Genomic DNA, 18,547 nt, shown 5'->3' on the forward strand with positions numbered 1-18,547 from the left:
CTTTGAATACTGTGCCCACCGGGGGCCACGGCTCTTATGCTTTCTCCGTGCCTTTTACAAAACCTGTTGGCAGGAAAACTGCCTTGAACGCGTTCCTTTAGGCGGAAACAACACGGGGGAGGTACTTGAAGTGATAGCCAGAACTCTGAGCTGCACACCAAGGTAAGCTCATTGCTCCCCCTTCTCCATGGTCCTAGTGTTTCTTTCCCAGGAGCCATATCTCTTCCTGGACCAAAGGTTCCTCGCTAGTTGGTGGGAGAGTGCCTGGGTTCCCACAAGGCAGTTGAGATTTCCCTGTGCCCCATGGGCCAGAAGGGAAAATGCAGGGAGAAGGCAGGAGAACTAAGTGCAGGGAGAGTCTGAATGCCCCTTCCCAAAGGGAATGAAATCATCGAGGTCCACCTAGGGAAAGAGTCTTTACTTCTTTTCATTTCATCTTCACTTTATTTTTTTCTGGTTTTCCAAATAACACACTCAGCATAGAAAATTTGGAAAATACACAATAAAGGCTCCATGAAATATTAGTTGAATTAAGCATGTAATGAAACATGGGGAAAAGTCACCTACAGTCTCATTACACAAAGGCCACTATTTATAACGCTTTGTCTTAATCTCCTTTTTTCTCTGTGCCCTTTGGAATTGAATGGTACCCTGCTTTAGTCCCTTAACATTCTGGTATCAGCATGGTCCATGCCGTTGTTATGCTCTCTAGACTTCATGGGGTAAGAAGGTGTGGGATCATGTATTCCAAGGAGCAGATGGCCAGGGGAGGAATCCAGCCTGGTGAGGGCCTCAGGGACTTAGAGGGAGAGGCAAAGGGCCTCTTTGCAGGGGGCAGAAGTTGGGAGGGAGAAAGAATGCACTGGGGAGACAGAACCAGGTTCCAGAAAGATCTGGGCTGCTAAGAATTGTGGGTTGAATGTAAAAAGGTGAAATTTCCTGGCAAGAAGTGTGAGGTCCTGTACTTAGATCTCTAAAGGCTAGAGTGTGAGACATGCAAGGGTGGTGCTCTGTAGAGCCTATGTGTAAATTAGTGGTGTCTTAGTTAACACAATGTTACACGGGAGCCTGTATGGTAAATGCAGAAAAAACCATTGTGATCTGAGGACACATTGATGCAGCTATGGCACTCTAGGATGCAGGAAATGATCCACTTGCTATAATGATTGTACCCCCAGCATATTGTACACAGTGCTAGATAACACTTTCAGGAGGAGACCAAACAGACAGAATAGTGGACCCAGGAAGTGAGGAGGAACGATGCTGGAAAACCAGCCACGGGAGATGTGGTCTGGAAAATCATAGTGGGGAAAGAGGCATGGGAGCTGTCCTCAGTTATTCAAAGAGATGTCCTGTGGCAGAGCACCTGGATGCGTGTCCTGGGACACACGGTAGAAAACTACAGTGAGACATATATGTCAGCCTGATCTAATGGAGAACCTTCTGCTATGGACCATGATGAGGAGTGCTTTGTCACTGGAGTGTTCAGCAGACCCTTCCTTGGAGGTTGAGAGGGGAGGTGTACTAGGTGACTTCAACCTTGAGACTCTTGAAGTCCAGTGAGTGAGTTGGTAAAGGAGGGATTTAGCTTCCCTTCGTTGGGAAGCTGGGGGAGGTCTTGTTAGATTAGGGGGTCTTCTTACCTGTGATATCACATCCTTAAAGCTCACCTTGCCCCTCTGTTCTTCCCTGCACGAAGAGCCAATTTGGGAAGCTGGGCATTGGAAAACCCGAGTTCTGGTCCCAGATTGTCAACTGACTTGCTAGTTAACCTTCAGATAATTCTGGGATTCCATTCACTGTGGTCTTGGGTTGACTCTACTCCACCCAAACCCTGATGAAGCCACACTCTTACCACACTCAGCTTCCTGTGATCCAGGCCTGTCCTCATTGACCCTTAACCTCTTGGTCCTTGGCTCCCCAAGATATTGATCCCACCATTGCTTCTCTCTCCCAATCCAGGGTCCAGCCCCTCTCTCATTCCCTGAAGGTCTGAGACTTTTCTCTATCTCTTCACTCATGTCATTGGTGAAAATATGGCTCACTTCCCCACCCCTTGCCACGTGCTTGCACGACAGAGTTTACAGAACACTTTCACATCCATTGTTTTATTGATCCCCTCCAGGGTCATGGAGGAAGATAGGGCAGGGATTGCTTTATCCACTTGGAGGATGAGTAAACCAAAGCCCAAGATGTTAAAAAACTTGGCCAAAGTCTCAGGGCTTGTTCTAGGACCTGTGCCTCTGATTCCTCACCAGTCCTTTTCCCAGTGCTCGGAGTGGTTTCTCCATGTTCCCAAGTGGCCTTGGTCACTGTGTTTGTAGGACCACTCCCCCGCCCTCCTGGGATTACACAGACCCGTGTGTCCTCCAGTAACGTGTGCTCCTTGTGACCAAGCTCCACTTGCCGTCATTTGCAGATGGAATCAGAAGTCCAGCTAGTATGCTGTGTGAGGACATCCATGCCCACACACTGCCCTAGACCTGCACAGCCACAGAGAAATGACATCACCTAGGGCACCGAGGCTTACAAGGCATTTTCTCATACATAAGCCCATGTGACCATAGACAGACATCAAAATGCATTAGATCTCACTGTGATGTGCTTTTCTCAGAGCCTTCTGCTTTTTCGGCCTTCATTTTCCCTTCAATGTGTCTTTGAAATGCACTTAACTTGGTCCTCAACCTCTTTTTATAGTTCACATCAAGTAGACCTGCTGATAATAAAAATGTGCCCTACCATTCATTGAACCTGACTCTGCGCCAGGCTCTGCCCTATGCTAATGCTTTACCTGTGGTCTCTCCTTTGACTTGGCCACACCTTGCCAGGTGGGGATGGTTACCTCCACTTTCAGATGAGGAAACTGAGGCTTGGAGAAGTTAAGTGACTGGTTCAGCCTGTGACCCCAGAGCTCAAGTCCTCACCCATCACACCAGATCCCCTCTCACTGGGCCTTCCTGGAAAGCTTCTTCATGTGGATGTGACCTGCAGCCTACCCATCGCAGACATACTCCATCTAATTGTCTAGTCGTAGCAGAAAATGACAGGTTATAATGGACACATTGATGACCTGTCTTACGCATGTCTTTAGTTAGTTAGTGCCTCTGTCTGATTTAAAAAAAAAAATCAGACTGTTCTGTTGCCCCACTGTCTTTTGCAAGCCTTCACTTTCCTAACTGTGCTCCTACAACCTTTGAGTAGATCACTGTACGCTAGGGTGTGGCTGAGGGTCTGACTACAACTTGACTTTGGTGGCAATTCTTACATCAGTTTGGTCAGCAAGATTTTCCCCTGACCCTCCTCTTTCCTGGGATGGTGGGTCTTGAGGCAAGTGGCCCAATGTCCCATTGACTGTAACTTTTTCTATTTCTGAGAATTCTCTCCTACTGGATCTTCTTTGCTATTTCCTCCTTTCCTTTCTTTGTAAACAAAAGTCATGATGGTTAAGTGCAAGGGCTTTGGGGCTGGACATCCTAGGTTCAAGTGCTGGCTCTGTTACTTACTAGCTGCGTGACCTCGAGCAATTTACTTACTTCTTTGTGCCTCAATTACTCCATCCGTAAAATGGAAATGATAATAACAGAACCTACCTCATAGGGTTGAAAGAATACATGATTATATAAGTACCTTTGTACACATATCAGTGTTTTCTATTATTAGACAAACAAATAAGACAACCCCAAACAAAGCAAGCACCTGCCTCTTCCCCTCCAGTCCCAATCAGACGCCCTCCACGTGTCCTGGGAAGGATCTTGAGTGGCTACATCCACTTTTCTAAGCCAGTCACCCACCTGGTGAGCTTCACCAAGAACCAGCCTCTTGACTGGTTATGTGGCCACAACCATCACATGGGCCAGCCTCCTATACTCCGTGCATCCTCCATGTCTTTACGGGGTAACTGGAGAACGTACTGAATTGAAAATGATAGGATCTCAGCTAGTTACCAGCCGTGTGACTTTGGGAATATGGCCCCACCACTCAGAGAATTCATTTTCTCCTTTAAAATATGGATAATTGTAATGCTTACTTCCTATGGTTAGTATGTGGATTAAATAAAAATAGTATTAGCAATAGCGCTTAACACACTTCTCACACTCTATGACACATTTAATAATATCCTAAAATTTTTCTCAAAACGACAGACACAGCTAGCTCAACCCCCCTCCCCACCCCAAGCTGCATGCTCCTCACTTCCTGTAGTGGAGTTGTCATTGGGAAGTGATTGCCCAGCCAGGGACTAATTTTCCAGCCCTCCTTGCATCTTGGTGGGAGCCATGTGCCTTGTTTTTGCCAATAGAATATGAATGAAAATGATAGTATGTGTTGCTCCTAGGCCAAAACATTTGGAAATGGATGTGCCTTCTCCATACTCTCTTATTCCCTTTCTGCCACCTGGATTTAGAGGACGACTAGTTCCTTAGAGATGGCAGAGCTCCATTATGAAAGGATCCATCATAGAGAGAGAAATCACTCATCCACATGCATTGGACTATTACATTTAATTTGGAGGTTTCCTTTTAACAGCAACAAACATTACCATAACTAATACTCAAATCACATTTAATCCTTACAACAATCCTCCGATATAGACATGATGATTTCCCTGATTTTATGATGAGAAAACTGAGGCACCGAGAGGTTAAGTCTAGAGTCACATGGTGAGAAAGGGCAGAGCAGAGTCTGAACCCAGTCTGACTTCAGAGGCAGTGAGTTCTTTTAACCACTAAGGATGTGAAAGAGCTTTATACATTAAAGTGTCCTAGAAGTAATAACAAAGGCTAATACTTATTGAACACTTGTGTGTCAGGCACTATTGAAAGAGCTTTACATTCATTTAATCCTCACAACCTTTTGGAGTTGGGTCTAGTATTATTCCCATTCTATAGATGAGGAAAACTGAGGCACAAAATATTAAATAAGTTGGTTGGAATCACAGTGCTGCTAAATGGTAGCAAGGTGATTCAACCCCAGAAGCCCAGTTTTCACTCCCTTCCCCATCCCTTATTCCCTTGATCATCTCTCATGGAGGAATGAGCAGATTTTGAGATTCTGAGAAGCCCAGGAAGTGGCAGGACTATTTCCCCAAATCTCAGCCCAACCCCAGGCTAGGTTCCCAATTCCAGTGCTCACCTGGGTTCCAGACAAATAACAGAGTGAGAAATACATTTTAGAAGTCTTGTAGCCAATGTGACCCTTGCATTTATCTCAGAATGCATGATGGAGTAGAGGGAGCCCAGATGGACATGGATTCAAACCCAACCTCTGACTACTCCCTGTAGGAATGAGAAGGCTACTTTCTCTGAGCCTCAGTGGCCTCATCTATAACATGGAAACGCTGATTATACCCACCTTGTTGGTTTGCTGCAAGGGCAGAGTATGTGCCTGAAGATTCCAGCTTGGAGGACTGATCCAAAAATGTCATCCCCCCAGCACTGACCAGCCCAGAACAGACACCTGCCCTGGGAGCTCAAACCACCTCCCCCAGTCTAATCCCCCAACACTGCATCCCACTTCTCCTTCCATGAGTCGGAGAAGCTCCTTCCTTGAGATTCTGTGAGGTTGTGGGAGGAGGAAGTAGCAGAGGAAGGCTGGAAGGCCAGACCCTGGGTTCCTTTTTCTGGAAGAGGAGACCAAGTTGCTTAGCAACACAGCAGAAGTTGTCAGGGAGGCTCCATGCAGGGCTATCCTTTATCATCCTGCAACATGGAGAGATCTGGGGATACACTAGACGGGGAGATGAGTGGGGAAAGTAGGGAAGAGTCCCAGGCTCTGATGGTAACCTCTGGGCTTCATTCTCCTTTCCTGTGATCACCTTCCCAATTCTCCAACTCTCTCCCCTTGGTTTTCTACCTTTGACACACAGAGGCAGAGAGACAAGTTCTAGGGTCCATCCCGTACACACATCTGTCCATCGGCCATGTCCGTAACCATGTGCCTAAGGGCCAGATTCAGGACCACCTTATATGTATACTGTGCTTTACAGTTTACAAAGCACATCCATATATGTGATTTCACCATATACAACAGCCTCTTTAATTCCTGTATGACAGACGAGGGAAAAGAGTCTGAAGGTCCCACCGTGAGGAAAGAGCAGGGCCCAGATTTGCTGCAAGTCTCAGCATATTTCCACTACATATCGTAGCATGGATGTCAGTACAGGCTTTGGCATAATGTCGTGCTTGCTATTCCATGTCCTCACAGTTTGAACATTCTTCATGCCTAGTGTCCTAAGATGCCCTCAAGATGCACCTTTCTCCACCCTTCATCACAAAGCAGGTGAGATGAGGAGGCAGGTTCAGCTGTTCTTCCCTGCTGGGGCAGGGGGATCCCTGGAGTGGGGAGTCCCAAGAGAAGCCTAGTCTCCTGGCCCAAATGCCTAGACTCAGGAATGCTGCTGTGCTGGGCCAGGCTGGCACAAGTATCTACCACCAGCAGCTGAAGCAAGTCCCCTGGCTGGCATCCCAGAAAGAGGCATGTGGGTCCCACTAGGGCCGAGGCCTGGCAGCAAGGAGTAAACACATGTCACCCAGGTCACAGATTGCTCATGGGAGTCCCAGACCTCTAGGACTCCCTACTGCCTCAAGGGCCAGCAGAGCTGGTCAGAGCAGCTCAGGGCTCCATTCTGGACTTTGTCTTGGTCCCTTAATTCCTCTGTCAAAATTTATTAATAGTCTGACTACCATAGCAATGGTAGCTACCCCAACAAAAATAATATTGTCATTCTTATTATAGCCATTTGATAAGACACCACAAATCTGAGATTCTTGTTTCCATCTGAAAGATGAGAAAACTGAAATTCAGAGAGGTTGAATAACTGTCTTACAGCAACAGCTAGTAAATGTAGAGTAGGGACTCAAACCTCTGACTCCTAGTCTTTTGTTCTGTACATCATGTCACACTGCCTTTAAATGTCAGGGGGACAAAGGAGTCCCAGAGGGACATTCAGCCACCCTATCCTCTATCCCCAAATTGCACATGCCCAGGACCTTGTAGGCCACATGGCTCAGCTGGTGTTTCACGTAGAACAGACAATTTGAATAATTATTTTGATTAAAGTTTTATCAACTTCCAAAAAATGATTTGAGATGACTTACTATATAGCGGTATACACAAAACAGGATATTCAGTTTTAAAAGATGAAAAAGCAACTGGTGAAATATGAGAAGCATTCCCATAAGTCAGGGACAAAGCAAGGATGTCTTCTTTATCCTTTCTAACCTTGTCATCATTGCTACCACTGAACATTCTACTGGAGGTCCTAGTCGACACAATAAGACAAGAAAAGTTATCTGTTTTACACTAATATTGAAAAGGAAAAAGTCACAATGTCTTAGTTTGCAGACAATATGACTGCCTACCTAGAAAATCCAAGAGATTCAACAGGAAATCAATTAGAACTAATGATTCTAATGTTAACACACAAAAGGTTAACACACAAGGTTACTACAAAAAAAATATGTTTTTTCCATAACTGTGTAGAAATAAGGAAAAGAATTGGAAATGACAGATTCACAAGAGCAATAAAAATATACTCCCAGGTAATCCTAATGAAAAACATGGGAACTATCTAAATGAAAAAAAAACTATAAATCTTCACTAAGGAACATAAAAGAAGACCAGACAAAATGGAACACTTAGCATGTTCCTGGGTGGAATGACTCAATATTGCAAAATGTCAGGTCTGTCCAAACTGATCTATAAAGTGATACAGTCCCAATCCAAGTCCCAAAGGAATTTTATGGAAACTGACAGACTTGGCTTTAAAGTTCTTCTGGACTATGTATTTAAAAATAACCAAGGCAGTTTTAGCAAAAGAACAATGAGCATACTGCAGAGCTACAGTTATTAAAGATGTGGTTTGTCACAGCTATAGTCAAGTAGACCAATGGAATCCAGTAGAACCTTGAAACAGACCCATGTATATGTGGAAATTTCATAAAAGATAGAGATGGCATTCTCTGGAAGAAAAGCAAGACAGTTCAAAAGTTGGTGCAACCTGTTACTCATTTTGGGAAAATACTTATATCTCTACTTCTCACCACATACAAAAATAAATTCCAAAATAAATTAAAGAATGAAATAAAGACTCTATAAAAGTACCAGAATAAAATTAAAAAATGAAACAAATCCTAATCTCCAAACCCAGCATAAAACAAGAACATTCAGAAAGAAAGGAGAAATAGCAAACATCTGGGAGGAGTTGGTTACCATGGCTGTGTCCTAAAGATATATATTTAATTGTATACTTATTGACAACCAAAGGCAAACATGGAAACTGTCACTATTTTAGTTCATTTATCCATTTCCCATTTATTGAGATCTACTAAGTGTCAGGCACTGTGTTAATTCTCATTGTTTAAAGAAAAGATATGAATAAGTTAGTGTGACGAGGAAAATTTCCCCTAGCTTTATTGTTTGGATAAGGGACAATGGGTCTTCTTCGACAGCTATGCAAAAGATAGAGAAGTATTCTTTAAATGGTCTTGGTCCTCGTAAGAGTGTATACATGTGTGTGCCCATGTGCATGTACTATACGTGTGCTGTGCGTGTACACACACACACACACACACACACACGCCTGCTGGGATAGATAGGTGTCTCACTTCCCTTGTCCATCAAGGGACATTCTTAAATCCTAGGGATTTGGAAATAGCTTGAGGAGAGGGAAGGGAATAAAGAGACTTTGGAGACATGTGAAAGGAGGGCAGGGCTGTAGATGTGTGTTTCTCCCTTTCCAGCTTTTCCAGACACTCACTGCCTAGCCTCACTTTTTTCCTTTTCGGCTGTGCCGCGCAGCTTGCAAGATTACGGAATCTTAGTTCCCCAACCAGGAATCAAACCCCAGCCCATGGCAATGAAAGAGCCGAGTCCTAACCACTGGACCACCAGGGAATTCCCCCTTCCTTTCATTTTTTTTTTTCTCTTCTTTCTTTTTATCTCTTTTTCTTTCTTTACAATTTTCCTTCTTTTTTTTTTTAGGTGCTGACAATAGTTTAATTTATTGTACTTAACTAAAAAGCTCAGAAAAGAATTAAGAAGAGATCATTAAAGCTGATCATTTAAAATCCCACCACTGAGGTGGATGGACCTCGAGTCTGTCATACAGAGTGAAGTAAGTCAGAAAGAGAAAAACAAATACCGTATGCTAACACATATATATGGAATCTTAAAAAAAAAAAAAAAAAGGTCATGAAGAACCTAAGGGCAAGATGGGAATAAAGAGGCAGACCTACTAGAGAATGGACTTGAGGACACAGGGAGGGGGAAGGGTAAGCTGGGACAAAGTGAGAGAGTGGTAGTGTATATATAGACATATATACACTACCAAATGTAAAATTGATAGCTAGTGGGAAGCAGCCGCATAGCACAGGGAGATCAGCTCGGTGCTTTGTGACCAGCTAGAAGGGTGGGATAGGGAAAGTGGGAGGGAGGGAGACGCAAGAGGGAAGAGATATGGGGATATAGGTATAAGTATAACTGATTCACTTTGTTATAAAGCAGAAACTAACCATTGTAAAGCAATTATACTCCAATAAAAACATTAAAAAATAAAATAAAATAAAATCCCACCACTTAGTGAGAACAACCATTAACATTTTACTAAACATCCTAAAAGTTTGTGTTTCTGCATACACACACACACACAAACATACACACAGATTCAGTATATATCTATAGTGACTGTTTACTGCCAGGTGCAGGGAATCTAGCAGTGAACAAGATAGGCCTTTTATTGACAGGATACAAAATAAATAACAAAAAATTATCAGGTGGGGACAAATGTCGTGGAGAAATCCATCAGGGGTATGTGATGAAGGGTGACTGTGGGGAGGCTGAGATGAATTCATCAGGAAGAGGTGGCTGTTAAACTGAGATCTGAATGACAGGAAGAGGACAGTTATTTAAAGGCCTCTCTCTCCTTACAAAAATGGGACCACATTATATTGTTTTCAACCCGCTATTTTCACTTTGTCATGGTCATTTTTAATATAGATTAGTGTATCATTTTTTAATTTTTATTATTTTTTTTTTTTGCGGTACGCGGGCCTCTCACTGTTGTGGCCTCTCCCGTTGCGGAGCACAGGCTCCGGACGCGCAGGCTCAGCGGCCATGGCTCACGGGCCCAGCCGCTCCGCGGCATGTGGGATCCTCCCGGACCGGGGCACGAACCTGCGTCCCCTGCATCGGCAGGCAGACTCTCAACCACTGCGCCACCAGGGAAGCCCTATGTATCATTTTTAGTGGTCCATAATAGCCCAAAGAATATTGCTTTGTCTCAATTTACTTAATCTCCTACTAATGCATGCGAAGTTTTATTATTATAAACAATGTCATGATAAGTATCCTTGCGTCAGGTCTTTTCCCAATTACCTCCTCAGGGCAAATTTCTGGAAATGTGGTGGTTGGGACTAAGAGCTCACTGCCTTCCACAGTTTGAGCCACAGCCAAGTAGCTCTGCAAAAAGACTCCACTAACATATATGTCTACAACGGTGTGAGAAAGTGCACATTTCCCCATGTTTTTATCATGGTTGGTATTTTCCATTTTTATAATCTTTGCTGGTATAAGAGATGCAATATCCCACTACAGTTTTGACTTGAATTTCTTTGGTCAAGAGTGAAGTCAAGTATGTTTTTATGTGTTTATTGATTATTTACATCTTTGTGTGAAGTACTCTTCATAGTTTTAACTAATTTTCTATGGAAAATATATTGTGTTGCAAATATGTTCTCTCATCTTGTCATTTGTTTTTCAATCTTGTTTATGGTTGTTCTTTTTCTCTATCTCTCTAACATTCAAAAGCTTAAATGGAGTCAGATGAATCAATCTTTTTCTTTAAGCTCTATCTCTAAAAAGATGTTCTCCACTCAACCCAAGACGCAATATTACTACTACTACTAATAATAATACAGGTACTCTTCGAGTATTTTTATTTAATATTTGACTACTGTCACATACTAATTACTATTTTCTAGTTATGCAGATAACTTACTAATACATTTTTATTGTAAAAAAGTTAAACACCACAGATAAGGCAAAAGTTCCCTAGACAACATCAATCCCAGTTCCTTCCCAGAAGTCACTTAAGAGTAATGTGTGTCTTTCTTGAGCTTCTATTTTTCATACACACACACACACACACACACACACAAATTATAGTTTGATTTGTTTTGCTTTTGCATAAATGATATTGTACTGTGTGTGTTGTTATGCAACTTCTAATGATACTACATGTTTTGGAGATCTTTCATGTCAGTATAATACATAATACAGTCCAATCCACTCTTTTAAACTGAATACTGTAGTATTTAGTAATTTGAATGTATCAAAGTTTTTAAAATTTCTAACCTATTGGTGGATATTTAGGTTGACTTCAATTTATCTTTCTCTAAACAATAATACAATAAAAAATCTTTATCATGCCTCTTTATATGTTTAAGTATTTCTCTAGGGTCAATATTAGAAACTGGAATTCCAGAGTAGAAAAGTATGTGCACTTAGATTTCTAATAGACACTTCCAAATTGTTCTCTCTTCTAACACTTTTATAGTTTTTTTTCTTTAAGTCTTTTTAATCAATTTGGAACTTATTTGGGGGTAAAGAATCAGGAAGTATTGACATTTTTTCTTCATATAAATGACTATCCAATTGTTCCAAAACCATTTCCTGACTAATCCATCTTTTCCCAGTGGATTTGAAATGGTGCCTTTATCATATATTAAATTCCCACGTATGCTTGAGTTTAGTTTTGGATTATCTATTCTGTTCTACTGGTATGTCTATTCCTGTATCAGTGCCTTATGTTTTAGCTACCTTAGCTCTATAGGGCAAGCCTTCCATCATTACTCTTCTTATGTTTTTCTTCATATTCTGTGTTTTTCTGGGATAATATGTAAATTATTTTTTAAAAGGAGTAAAATGTAGAAAGGTTATAAAGAAATACGTCTTTCCCTGTTTACATTGTTCAACACCCCTCCATCCTTTTAGGTTGTCATATATAAAAATGCACACAGAGAAACTAATTTTATATTTTATGGGCTTGAAGCTAAATGTCAGTCACAGGACACGATGATCAAGGGGTATAAAGTAATGGGGGTGGGGGGGGAAAGTCGTAAAAGGGGAGTAACTACGGTGCGCAGTATCGCCAAGTAGAAAGAGAACTTGGGAGCAGCTAATTGCTAAATAAATAGAACCCAGGGGAAAAGAAACCCCCTGAAGGCCCAAACTGGATAGGGAGAATTTTAAGCCAGAAACTAAGAGGTTAAATCTGAATGCCCAGAAAGAAAAGGAAGGTTGAGTGCTGGAGTAAAACGTCGGGCCAGCCAGCCTGTGAGTGAAAAAGAGAGACTGCTTCTGAAAACCTCATCAGTGTATTAAACTCAGGTCAAAGGAACTTGAATCCTGAGACTGTGCTCTGCAGTTTATCTGTCTTATACCCAATCTTTCATCTCACTGAACTAAAACTATTTTTCTATCCCTCAATTACACACCTAACGTGTGTGGCTATAGATGACCTTCTTGTTGGATGTCTGGCAAGGTGCTGAGAGGAAAGGGAATGGTCTTAATAAAGGTCTTTAAAGTGTTAACTCCTGCTGTCTTGAGGCCACTCATGGTAAGTGTTGTTTACGATGTATGAAGGGGTCAGGAGTAGCACCTAAAGTGGGGCACATTAAGAAGGTCAGGCCCCCAAACCTGGCTGCCAGATGTCCCTGGTCACGGTGGCATGGTCGGAGGGACTGCTTTGGCAGCCCCTGTAGTAGAAATCTTCTGGAGATGCCCATCTGAGTGCCTGAGGCAGAGTCCCAGTGGGTAGAGGCCACAGGATGTCCCCTTGGATACTGCCAGATTCTCTGGTTGCTGGGCACCGTGCCTGGCAGGCAAAGCAGTTACCATGACAACCACTCCCCCCCACACACACACGTCTGCGATTTTTGGTATATCTCCTTTCCCATTAAGTGCCAACGTATTCCAGGGTTCCAGAGACAGGCAAACATAGCTCTCAGGACAGAATGTCCTCTGCTCCAGGAAGTGGGGGAGGGAAGGAAAGTGGAGATGTGTATATGTTATGACTGAATGAAACTTCATCAGTATAAATGCATATGTACGTGCTTATGTGTTAAAATGTGTTGTATATCAATGTATGTACCATGCAAATGGTCAGATCACCATTTATCTGCCCATTTGCTTCCCTGCTTCCCTCCCCTCTCTGCTGTCCCTGTGTTGGGAGAGTCACCTCTGCCCTTTGCTGAGGGGAAATGCTGAGTCATATGGCTCCAGCTGGGTTTCTGTCTCCTATCCTCCATCTCCATTCTTTCCTCAGTGCATCCCTCCCTCATCCCTGCTGGACCCTCTCTAAAGCTCTGGGCCCTCTTCACCACCTCCCTCCTAGGCCTGGACTCACTTTCCCAGAGGTTCACTTCTGGACAATAAAGAGAAGGCACTGCACTCTGTTTTTGCATTTACTCCCTTCGCACTTTGCCTTCTCAGAAGACTGTTCTGAGTCCTCCTCCTTATGACTGCCTTCTCCCTGATAAAACAGGAGTCTGACCAAGTTTGACCCAGGAGGCTAATTCTTCCATGTATTCATGCTGATCCTCCTCCAGTCCCTCACCCCCTAATCGGATTACGGCAGTGTTTCATGCCTTGGGCCATGGCAAGGAAAGTGCGATTTAATTTGACATCACGCACTGAGGCTTTTTTCTCATTCTAGCTCTCCAAGTGCCAGAGCACAGGTTCTTGGAGGCGCGCGCGTGTGTGTGTGTGTGTGTGTGTGTGTGCGTGCGCGAGAGCAGTAGCAGGAGAGTGTTGAGTATATGCATTCAGGGGCAGAATCTAGAGGCCCCTCCCTCCAAGGGCAGGATGTTTGGGGGTCTCTGTAGGTTCTCGGATCTCTTTCCCATCCCCATTAGGCTCTTCTAACACAGAAATCCCAATCAAATAGCCTCGCTAACTAGTTCCAAATAAGGCGGACCAGGATTGCTCTCCTCCCCAACCGCCCCGCCAGAGGTGAGAGAGTGGAAAGGGGGCCCCGCCCGCTCAGTCTGGTTACTATGGCGACAGCCTCGGGGTGACCCGAGTGCTCCGCCCTCTCTCCTCCCAAACCTAGAAAGATGACGGCACCGCGCTGACTGCGCCAAATTCCAGCCAATGGGCGGCTGCTCCCGCCTTCCCTTCCTCCAGCTCTCCCCACCTCCCCCCGGGAACTCGATTCACAAATCTGGACTGGGGATTTCCGGCTCCAGGCCGGGGCCGGGTGGGGGGGGGGGGGCGGGGAAAGGGCGCTGGGCCGAGGCCGGGGGAAAGTCGAGGTCTGTCCTCCTAGGAGGGCAAGTAGAAGCCGGCATTCCTGGGTTCTTGGCCCAGAGTCCCGTAACCTGCCACCAGAAATGGATCACACCCTACTCCCAAATTATCCGGAAAACCTAACTGAGGCCGAGTCTGCAAATCCTCCTGCCCCTGCAAGCCCTCACCCAGCCCGAGCACGCCCGTCAGTACCACGGACAGCGAACCAGGACCATTTCTTGGCGGGTCGCGCCCGCTTCTCTCTCCGAATCCTTGAGGTCTCCGTGGAGACCAGGGTCAGAGACGCCAGCGCTCCAATGGAGCCAGGCCTCCTTGGGCCAATGAAATAGTGAATGGGGCGCTTAGCTATGTGGTTAAGAAGGCAATGGGGACCAAAGAGGAATTTCAGGCCAAATAGCTTATTTTTCTTCTTTCAACCCCAAAGAATGGCTCCTGTCTTCCAGGCTGCCTGTGTACTAGCCTCCCTGGGGATAAAGGGCCAGGGCTGAATCTCAAACAGGGTTGGACCTCCCAAAGCTGCCCTGGGTGGGCGTGTGACTGAAACAGCTTTGAAGCAGCCCTATGGGTGGGCGGAAGCGTATGGGGCTAAGTGTGACATTCAGGCCCCACCTGAGAGTGGTGAAGACAGACTTAGGCCTGACTGGACTCTTGACAGGATGAATGGCAGGGAGAGATGGAGAAGGAAGAGAAAAGCAGCAACAAGTAGCTGGTGCTGCCTCAATGAGCCACTCTGTAAAAGGGGAACAACTTCTGACGTCCTCATCACTTATTCCCTAAATGGCCTGGGTATTAATGAGTAGGTAGGTCGGAAAAGATGAAGGCGGGGGTGGGGGGGGCAGGGGAGCAGGAATTCGGCTTCACCACCAGGCCCCATTCTGTGGCTCCCTCACTTTACTCTCTGTAAAATGGAAGCCATTGGGGGGGGAGGGGGAAGGAAGACAGTAGCAGTTCTCAGGGACTCGACCTTCCGCACTAGACCCATGGGGGCCCTCCTGCCCTGCCTGTGACAGTTCCACTCCCGCTCCCTCCCTCCCAGGGCCCAAAAAAAGGCTGGCGCAAAAACATCTGCAGGCGCTTCCAGCGCTTTATAGTTCTCTCCCGAACAGAAGGACAGACAGACAATGCGGCCCGCACCGTCGGCCCGCATCATTGGCACCTTGGACACGGCACCAGGCCCAACCCAGTCCCTGGTACCCTCCCGGGAGAATTCTGGTCCGGCCTCAGATCAGCACCTCAGACAGCTCCCGGCCCAACCCGCCCCTCCCCCCTCCCTCCAGAAACAATCAAATAAATTAAAAGGAGTGGGGGTGGAGGGGGAAACAAAAACACCTAAGGATAAGGAAGAGGGGTGCCCCTCCCTCAGAGTAAGAAGAGTTTTCTATCTCCTCCCACCCTTCGGCTGAGGCGCCGCCGCCGCCGCCGCCAGGGTGACCTCCTAGGTTCATTTTTTCCCCAAACCTCAGTCTCCTGAAGCTGGCATCCCCCTCCCACTATCTCCCGGCATGCAACACGTTGGAAAAGGTAGGGAGAGGTGGTTGGGGGTGGGGCGAAGGACCATCCTGGTGGTTGTCTGGGCTCCTGGGGCTGCAGTGTCTCGCAGTACCTCAGCCGATCCAAATTAAGAACTAATATTCCCTTTGGCCTGGGGAAGAGAGTACAGGGGCTCAGTTGGGGGAAGAAATGCAAGCTAACACAGGCGGAGGGGGGAAGGCAGACAGGAGGGAAGATGGTGACACATGCCAGGAGCGAGGAAAAAGAAAAGAAGGGGAGATGGGGACACAGGTGCAGAAAGATAAACGGGGCAATGAGAGATAGGTAGGGGGTAAGATGGAGACGGAAATACACACCCAAAGAATGGAAAATGGAAAGGCAAGGAGGAAGTTGGAAGGCAGAAGATGAAGGAAGGAGGGGAGGTGAAAATACAGGAAGGAGATGAAGAAATGGACAAATCCGAGGGAGATGAACTTACAGACACAGAGAAGGGAAGGGGGAGACCCGGGTAGAATTGGAGAGATGGGGGCGCAGACAGAAAGGGTGAGGTTGGGGGTTCCCCTCCCGCGCTCATCCCCCACCCCCACCCTGCGCCCAGCAAATCCAGACGCCGCGGCCTCTGGCATCCTGGCCTCCACCTTCCCCTGCGGGACAGGGGCGGCTCCTCCTCTGGCCACGGCGCGGAGCGGCGGTAACAGCGGCGGCGTCTTGATGGTCCCGGGGGCTCCGAGTGTGTGTCAGGGGTTGGGGCGGGGGGTGGGCGCGGCCCTTGGGTATCCCTAGCGGTCCAGGTTCATAGTCCAGTGCTTGGCTCCAGTCGCGCAGCTGTCCCTGGCGGCCGAGGAGGAGGAGGCCGCGGGCGCTCCCCCGCTGGGAGGACCCCCGGCGCCGGCAGCGGCCTCGCCCTCGTTCTTGAGGTCTTGGAAGACCTGCGTGAAGAAGTGGGGGTCGGCGTTGAGCCGCAGCATCTGCGGACTGAGCCGCTGGATGAGGCGCAGGCAGCGTTGCCAGAAGCGCTCCTTGTCGGGCTCCACGAGGAAGGGCTTGAGCGGGTAGGAGATCTCGTTGCCCATGTAGGAGTAGGCGAGGTAGAGGCAGGTGAGGAAGGCAGCCTGCAGCTCGGCGGCCGACGCCAGCTCATCCCCGCGCAGCGACTCGCGGCACAGCAGGTACACGAACACCAGGTTGGCGGGCGTAATGAAGGCCTGGTCTTGCCAGCCCTGCAGCAGCAGCGAGCGGTCCACTCCGCGGAACCAGCCCACCAGCTCGCCTGGGCTTAGCTCCTTGAGACGGTAGCAGCGTCGGCACACGAAGTCGCCCAGGCAGCGCAGCAGCTCTCCCGTAGACGCCTGCACGATGACCCGCCGCGGCGAGCCGCCAGGTACCGGCGGCGCCGCCTGCGGGGCTGGGGGCGGCGGCGGCGGCGGTTTCCCTCCACCGGAGCCTGGAGGTGGGGCGACGGCGCTGCCCCCCGACGGCGGCTCGCAGGTGGCGGCGGCCGCGGGCACGGTGGGCACGGGCACCGCCAGGGGCTTGGCGGCGCCGCCGCCGTCGGGGGGGTCCCGACCCTTGCGGAGAAGGTTCTCGCGGTTGCGTTGCTGGACGAGGGAGTCCGCGCCGGTGGACGCCGGCTTGGGCGTCACCTTCTTGCTGCCTTTCTTCTTCTTGGCAGACGCGGCCACCAGCCGCTTCCAGGTGAGCGCCGAGATGAGCACGGACGGCCGCTTGAGCCGGCTCTCGCCTTTACCGCCCTTGCCTACTGGCGGCGCCCCGTATCCCCCCAGCGCCTCGTCTCCCGAGGGCGGCGCCTTCTTCTTCTCCTCGGGCAGCCCGCCGGGCCTCCGGCCCTTGGCCGAGGAGGCGGGGGAAAGAGACAGCACCGTGCCCATCCTGCAGAGCGGGGCCGGCGCCCGGGCCCCGGCGGGAACCGCGGGCGGCGCCGCTGCCCGCTGCTGCAGCCCCCGGGGACCCGGAGGTGGGGGCCCAGCCCCGGCCCGGGCGCGGGAACGGGCAGTAGAAGGTGGCTGCTCGGCTGCTCGGCGCCGGCTGCTGAGAGTCTCAGCTGCGCCAGCTGCAGCGTCAGCCCCACCCCTTGGGCCCCGTCTTCGCCGCGCCGCGCCCCGCCTCACGCAGCCAATCCTCGCCTGAGCTGCCCTCCTAACCGGCAGCTCCGCTGCCCAATAGAATCTCGCATGCCAATCTCAAGTCCCGCCTATCCCCCAACTCTGTCTCTGGTCCTTTCCCTTCACGGGAAAGGGGTAAGGAGGAGGAGGTGGCTGGTTCGAGGGCCTCCTCAGGGTCAGAGCCGGTGGGTGGGGTGGGCGGGGTGGACGGGGGGGCTGCTCCCACCTAGCCCTCCAGGTCCTAGGGCCCCGAGTCAACTTGTTTTGATGCACTGGATCGCGATAGCAGAGATGCCATGGGAACAGCCTCTCCCCCCTTTTGATTATGTGTTGGGGGGCAGCGTGAGGAGTGAATGCCTTCATCAAGGGGCCCTGGCCCCAGCTGGGTCGCACTGCACCGGCTCGTCCAATCTAGCAGTCGGTTGATTCCCTCTTAGCTCTCCTCCCCTCCATTCCCCCTACAAGGCCGCCTGGGAGGGCTGCAGAAGGCACATTCTTGTTCTGCCTGTGATGGGGTGCTGGCTGGGCCCTGGCCTTCCTGAAGGTCACAAACCGACTCCTTAAGGGTCCTCACTCTGGGGGGTGGCAAGACGCTCAGATTTGTCCCTGAGGCCACCGTTTGCCGACCT

At 48.2% G+C, this 18,547-nt stretch overlaps 1 protein-coding gene across 1 annotated transcript; it reads right to left on the reverse strand.

Moving 5' to 3' along the window:
* Positions 1-15,380: 15,380 nt before the first annotated feature.
* CDK5R2 (cyclin dependent kinase 5 regulatory subunit 2) lies at positions 15,381-17,820 on the reverse strand. Its single transcript, XM_060015536.1, has one exon. It carries the CDS (start codon positions 17,682-17,684, stop codon positions 16,575-16,577), a length of 1,110 nt encoding a protein of 369 aa, XP_059871519.1. The 5' UTR covers positions 17,685-17,820; the 3' UTR covers positions 15,381-16,574.
* Between the last annotated feature and the right edge of the window lie 727 nt (positions 17,821-18,547).

Source organism: Delphinus delphis, chromosome 7 (genome assembly GCF_949987515.2).
Source record: "Delphinus delphis chromosome 7, mDelDel1.2, whole genome shotgun sequence".
NCBI lineage: Eukaryota > Metazoa > Chordata > Mammalia > Artiodactyla > Delphinidae > Delphinus > Delphinus delphis.